Raw genomic sequence first — 7,500 nt, forward strand, 5'->3', positions numbered from 1 at the left:
CAAAGTGTCCATTTGAAACCTGTCATTCCTAAAATAAATTCATTATTCTTTTCCATCATAAATTATTGACGATTGAGGTTTTGGGACAGCAGCTATTAAATTGTTCATCAAAGACCATTCTTTGGTCTAGTATATTAGCCTCCAATATATGATATTACCCTAAAACTAATATTGACTATAAATTCGTGGCGTACTCGTATGAAGTTTTTAGTAACCATTATTTGTGAACTTGTGACAGTTAGTATGGCTTGTTAACTCTAATTTTCTTCCTCCGGTTGTATAACTTGGGAAAATATTTCCTACTAAGGGATTCAGAGCCGATGAAACACGGTTTTTCTCCACCACCTTTTTATCAAAGCATCGGATAAAGATGAAAGTTGGCAAGTGAATATTTTATAACCCTACCTAATTTTTGCAAGTATTATTTAGTACGTAAGTTCGATAGTTTTTATATTTATAGAGTAAAATGCAGTCGCCGATGTTGAAACCGAGAAAATCACAGACGAGGATCCTAAAACCATTTATGACGTAAACATATTACGTCATGAGGCTCCGCCCACCCACCAGTAGGCAGTAACTTCCAGTAAGTCACTACCAGGTGAATGATATGCTTACACAGTGTAGGCTTCAACAAATTCGATAATGGCCAGCAGGATATGGAATTGTCCCTGTGGTTGCAAGACTGCATTTGTTCTACGGCTTGCCACTTTTTATACAAGCAAGAAGACCCATGGCAAGATTTACTAAAGCGTGAATAGGTAATTATTTCTATATTGGGTAATAGTTACTTGGAGACACTCATCTCTTGCTACAGCAAATAGAAGGCTACAGTGTCGAAACCTGAGGTAAAACAAAACAAACTGTCTTTTTTTTTTTTTATTCCTGCCCTAAATAGTTTTAGACCTAACAAATGAGCCATAGACTGGTTCATTATGTGGTTATTTTACATACGTTGAATTATTTGTAAAGGAGAAACAATACGAATATCAATAAAATGGAAGAATTCTAAGCCAAAATCTGTCCCAACAACTGCTGTGGAAGTTGCGATGAAACCTCCACAAATAATAATAATAATAATAATAATAATTATTATTATTATTATTATTATTATTATTATTATTATTATTATTATTATTATTGAAAATAATAATGCAGTCAAGGGAACGATGACAAATCCTGCTCGCCATCACTGACATTGCTGAAGCCTAGGATGGGTACTAATATCAGTTAGTGAATATGTCATCGGCAAGCGGGCAGATCCACAGTGAAGAGACGTTTTCCCCATATGTAAACTTCTCTTCACTGTGAGTGGAGACTTGTGACGTCATAGGTTAACGTCACTATTGTGTTCAAAACCCTTGCCTGTGATTTTGATGGCTCTGGCATAGGAAACGCACTTTTACTCTGATAAGTACCAGAACTATTGAACTTAGGTACTAAATAATGCTGCAAAAATTAGGTAGGGTAATAAAATATACTCTTGCCAACTTTCACCTTTATCCGATGCTTTGATAAAAAGGTGTTCCGAAAAACCGTGTTTCATCGGCTCTGAATCCCCTAGTAGTAAAATTCCTTTCAGTAGAGCAAAGAAAAAAACTCTGTAGCTCATATTTTATTTTCAGAGATTAACTTGAGCCAATAGATAGTATAACAATGAGGTCACTCCTTGGTCCAACATTTGCCAATATTCTACATGCCAATTAATTAACATTTTTTTTATCAAAGGCCTGGCATATTAAACCAGTCATTTACATGTGGTGCACTGATGACACTTTCTTTAGTTAGTGTTTCGTGAAGAATTATTACTTTAGTTAATAATATATAGCTTTTATTGCCAACGCTGAACCAAATAGTAGCATTGTAAAATCTGTTTAGGAAATCTTTATTTTTTAGCAAAACCTATTATCCATCAATCTTATTTGCTCAAGTCGTTAGAAAATTTCAGATTTGTGCTTGCCTGAATACAAATTAAATAAAATCTAATAATGGAAAACTACCCTGAAGCTTCGATAATTTTGTTCCTAAGATATTTCAATTTTTATCTTCACGATTTCATCACCGTAGGGGGGTAGTTCCGTAAGTGCACCTCATGCAGTGCACTGTAGGCATTACTTAAGGTTCTTTGCAGCGTCCATTCGGCCCCTAGCTGCAACCCCTTCCATTCTTTTTATTGTACCTCCGTTCATATTCTCTTTCTTCCATCTTGTTATCCACCCTCTCCTAACAATTGTTTCTTAGTGCAACTGCGAGGTGTTCCCATTACTATATCCTTTGTCCTTGAAAACAAGTCTATGGATTACGCAGATGATGTTACTCTATTTGAAACAATCACATCTGACCATAGACCTGTGGTTATTGATTGTCTTACAGAGACTAAGCTAAAATTAGCTTATGGTACAAATTATTGAGGAATTAGTTAAACCTTAGCAGAACTCGAGTATGATCATCACTTGGTCTAAGATATTGGATCTCCTTCCCGACCCCCATTCTGAACTTCCCATTTTAATGCTTCTTTAACTAATGCAGCTCGGTTAGAGGCTACTGAATAAATTGTTCTAAATTTTTTAGGAGAGGTTCAGCACCAGACTTTAATAGAAATTTTATTCCATCTGTAACCAAATAAAAGAGTAAATTTCCTAATGAAGCTGATTCGCTGGAACTTCAGAAATCCGAAGCTCTTTGTTGGGTGAGTTGGTAGAACTACGGACTGTCACTCGATGGGCCGGAGTTCAATTCCCCGGCCGGCTGATGAAGAATTAGAGGAATTTATTTCTGGTGATAGAAATTCATTTCTCGCTATAATGTGTTTCGGATTCCACAATAAGCTGTATGTCCCGTTGCTAAGTAACCAGTTGGTTCTTAGCCACGTAAAATAAGTCTAATCCTTCGGGCCAGCCCTCTCTAGGAGAGCTGTTAATCAGCTCAGTGGTCTGGTAAAAACCAAGGTATACTTAACTTATTTTCAGAAATCCGAAGTTGCTGTGAAGGCTTTTTTGTTGAACAAGCTTACTGGAGTCCTCTGCATAGTTTTTGCTTTTGTGTTATTTGCTTTTGTGTTATTTGTTTTTCTTTGCTGTTTCAGTTTTATAGTTTTTCTCTATTTTGTTTTACCCTGCTGGGCTGCTTTCGTTATTAGGGCCATAAAGCTTGTAGCATTTTGCTTTGCTCTGAATACCACTTATGGTTAAGGTTCACAGTTTTTCTCAGGGTGCGTCCAAACTACGGTAAAAAAAAATTGTCGTAAGCACACATCGGCAACTTATCGCATACATATCACAAACATTTTTTTTTTTAAAGTCAGCTACCATAGTGAAGAACTAGTCGATGGCAATTGCTGTATCGTATAAAGCCCTAGTAAGGGCTACCAATAAGTCTTCGACTTATATTCAACTTTTTGGTGACAGTAAGTTGCTGATTTGCGCGTATGACGTTTTACTGCAGTAGATTACAGTTGCTGTATTCTTTGAGGCGTTGAAATAAAATTCCATGTCAAGGTTTTAGGATACTTCTACCTTTGTGCAAACAAACACTCCTCCTTCAATAGCTCCACTGCACTGGCCCGAGTTTTAATTAAAAAAAAAGAACTGGGCTGGTTATGAAACCTATTGCAGATACACGTATTTCTTTCGAGTCAGATTGCCTCCTAATTCCCCCGGGAAAAGTAAGAACTCATCCACTCCATTGTTGTAAGACATGATAAATTTGTTTTAATCTTATGCTGTGTCTAATCTTATTTATTTCCTATATATATTTATGTGTGTGTATGTATGTATGTATGTATGTATGTATGTATGTATATGTATATATATATATATATATATATATATATATATATATATATATATATATATATATATATTATATATATATATATACATATATATATATATATATATATATATATATATATATATATATATATGTCTGCATATATACATATATATATATATATATATATATATATATATATATATATATATATATATATATATATATTATTATATATATATTATATATATATATATATAATATATATATATACTGTATATACAGTATATATATATATATATATATATATATATATATATATATATATATAGTTGTATTGCCTTGAAAAGGAAATTACGTACAAGGTATTGACTCCTTAAAATAAATAAAATAATAGCTATCGGTTGCTTATAAACATACTGATGTTGATTAAGTTTTTAGTTACTTTCGTTTGTAGGTTTTAGGCATTTTTTCCGAGCACATTGGTACAGAGTTGATTCCGAAGAGCTTCGTCGGGAAAAAATACTACTGGAAATACGCCCCTTTAAAAACTGAAATATATTTGGATCAAATAGCACTTCGTGCTTGTGTAGGTTGTAAAATCTCTATCTCAGAAAATTAAGTTGTCATTCTTTTTGTGTTAAAAAAAAATACCTTTGGATGACTATCTCATCTACTGCGTTCTCTGAAAACCTCACGGAATTCTTTTGTTGTTGGTCTAAACTAGTTTCATTGCGTTGCTGTCCGTTATTCTATTGTTTCGGAAAAATGGAACGAGTGAGTCTACGTGATTTAATTAGGTATTGAGCAATGCCCATTGATATGTATTTTCCACCAGTGCAGCATCTGTAGCCTTTGTTCGTGAGTGGCTGATCATTAAATAAAAAAAAACTATTTCCTGGTCCATTTACAGATATACACCACGTATGCTTTTGTTGAGCCAAACCAATACCAGATATTGGGAACGAAACAAAAGTCTGGATTTATAATCGACAGACAAAGGTCACAGAAGTGATCACCGTCCTTTGTTACTACACCTGTTTATTCTACAGGTGTTCAGGAAGGCCATCATCCCTGACGCAATAACCGCCGAAAGATCGGACACCAGTTAGGCTTTATATCAGTTCGAGGCGGAGCCTGGGCAAGAGACGCGAACCTCCCTCCACGCAGAGCGGGTGGTAACGTTTTGTTGTGGGTGTCTAGAAACGCATCGCTCCCTTCCGTTGTTGTGCAAAAGAGCGGCAAGATGAAGATCGCAGTCGCTGCAGCTCTCTGCCTGACCGTCGTCGCTGTTGCCGCTGCAAATCAGCGCAAGGTACTCTGGGCTTCTCTATTATTATTATTATTATTATTGTTCAGAAGGTTACCCTATTCGTATGGAACAAGCCCACAGGGGTCACTGACTTGAGATTCAAGCTTCCGAAGAGCATGGTGTTCATTCGAAAAAAGTAACAGGAGATAATGAGAAATACAGAAAGAGGAGATCAGTTATTAGAAAAACAGATAAATTAACAAATTGATATATAAATCAAAATATAAGTATTTGGATTAATCCGCCCATTTTTTTTTTTATTTCTTGTAACTCCATTTGATGCGTCGCTTTTTCCGCAAAAATCTTTGAGTAAATTCAGTTGATCTGATTCTTCGCTACGAACCGCTTTAGATCCATTTCAGAAGGAAATAATAAAATTAAATCCATTTCTCGTTACGTTTTCTTTAAAAAATCTCTTTAAAAATCCATTCAGTGAGATCTTTCATATATATGCTACACAGGTCATTGAAAATATCCATCTGATTTAGCTCCCCCAATGTGAATCGTACACGTTTTCTTCCGAGTTAAGACAATGTAAACTGCGCATGCGCGAGTCTTCACTCACTTGGTCTGATTGGTCGAGATGGTTGAGAGATAAGAGCGCGTTGATCGAGAAGGCTATTTTATCATTAAGTGGTGTTTTTGTTTGATGACTCATGATTAATTTGATGTTTATTATTCTTCTCTATTTTTCACTTGTTATTTTTTAAATCTTAAGATAAACATTTCTGTGAATAGCCTCCAAATGTATATATATTCGATACTGAATTTTTTCCTGATATATAAATATATATACTTATTCGTAGAGAAAAAATTCAATAAATAATTATATATATACAGTATATGTATATATGCAATATATATATATATATATATATATATATATATATCTATATATATATATATATATATTATATATACATATATATGTATATGTGTATCTGGACATATAGGCGTATATGTGTGTGTATATATATATATATATATATATATATATATATATATATATATATATATATATATATATATATATATATATATATATATATACACACATATACAGTATGTGTGTGTATATATATATTATATATATATATATATATATAATATATATATATATATACGCATGTATGTATATATATATATATATATATATATATATATATATATATATATATCGAAGAGGAAGAATATCAACATCGAAAATATTTAGTTCGTATTTTTTTTCCTTTCCTACAAATGTTTTTTTTAATCGTAGTTGATCAGGTTGAAGGCCAAAGGCTGATTTGATGGCTGCCTGGATGGCAATTATCAAAACAATTATCCCCATCCTCATTTATCATTATCATTATTGTACTGATGGTACCATCAGTCGAAATATCTTTAAAGTTACTGTTTTGTTGATAGTAATATGATGTAATGTTGATTAATATGATTGTCATTATATTATGCTATTACGCCATTTATAACGATGTCATTGTTATTATAGCCCTCATTATTTGATTGTATTGCGTGGCATCTAATACAATCTAATCTCAGGAATAATTGAACAAACTTGAAATGTTACTCAAAAACAACTTTATTAAAGCACTTAGCTTTCAGGAAGCACTATTCCCATCTTTAGAAATCTAAATATGCAATGTTCTGTTTCACATATGAGATTTTAGATTAAGTTGGCTACGTGCCAGCACGGGCTCTTGCTCCTGGAGCAGCCCGGAACTATTTCTAAGTTTTGAGGATCAACTTATTAATCTGTGTTGGCTTTTTGATGTCATGTGGTGGTGGTTCTATCTGCAGGGGAAGGAGGAGCGGGGGGGGGGGGGCGGTTGAGGCGGCTGATGCTCTGGGGAAGTAACAGGATTCCTGTATTTTGTTATCTTTTGTAATTTTGCTAGTTTACCAACCAATTACTTTCTTCCTGTTGATGGAATGATTTCTTTCCTGTCATTGTCATGTTTCTGTCAACGAAGGCTCCTTTGGTGACTCGTCTTGTTTATACTGTATTTCCCTGCTCCGTACCTTTTACTGTACCTCCACTGATATTCTTTCTTCGATCGTACTCTCCACCCTCTTCTGGCAATTGTTTCATGGTGCAACTGCGAGGTTGTCCTCCTTTTACACCCTTGTAACCTTTTGTTCTCAGTTTTCCTTTCAGCGCTGAATGACCTCGTAGGTCCCAGCGCCTGGCCTTCAGCCTAAATTGTATATTCTATTCTATTCTAGCATATTAATCCAGCGCTTTCCCAGTAAACATCATGAAGCCTATTTCAGCACTGAGTGGCTACCACGCCATTGACTTCATAATAAATGACGCCTCTCTTGTGCTTAAGTAATTTCGTTTGTAGGTTCCTCTCCGTTTCCCCCCGCGTAGGATTCATTGCGGTCACTGCAGGGGATCAAGGACACTCCTGGTTGTTTCA

General features: G+C 34.4%; 1 protein-coding gene across 2 annotated transcripts in view; it reads left to right on the forward strand.

The window, feature by feature from the left end:
* The first annotated feature begins 4,879 nt into the window (after nt 1-4,879).
* LOC136847139 (uncharacterized) overlaps nt 4,880-7,500 on the forward strand; it is a 13,438-nt gene continuing 10,817 nt past the window's right edge. For both annotated transcript variants that reach the window (XM_067118511.1, XM_067118512.1), the window contains exon 1: nt 4,880-5,083. In XM_067118511.1, the coding sequence (XP_066974612.1) occupies nt 5,015-5,083 (69 nt within the window). In that variant the 5' untranslated portion in view covers nt 4,880-5,014. The remainder of the gene's footprint in view (nt 5,084-7,500) is intronic.

Source organism: Macrobrachium rosenbergii, chromosome 16, assembly GCF_040412425.1.
Source record: "Macrobrachium rosenbergii isolate ZJJX-2024 chromosome 16, ASM4041242v1, whole genome shotgun sequence".
Taxonomy (NCBI): Eukaryota; Metazoa; Arthropoda; class Malacostraca; order Decapoda; family Palaemonidae; genus Macrobrachium; species Macrobrachium rosenbergii.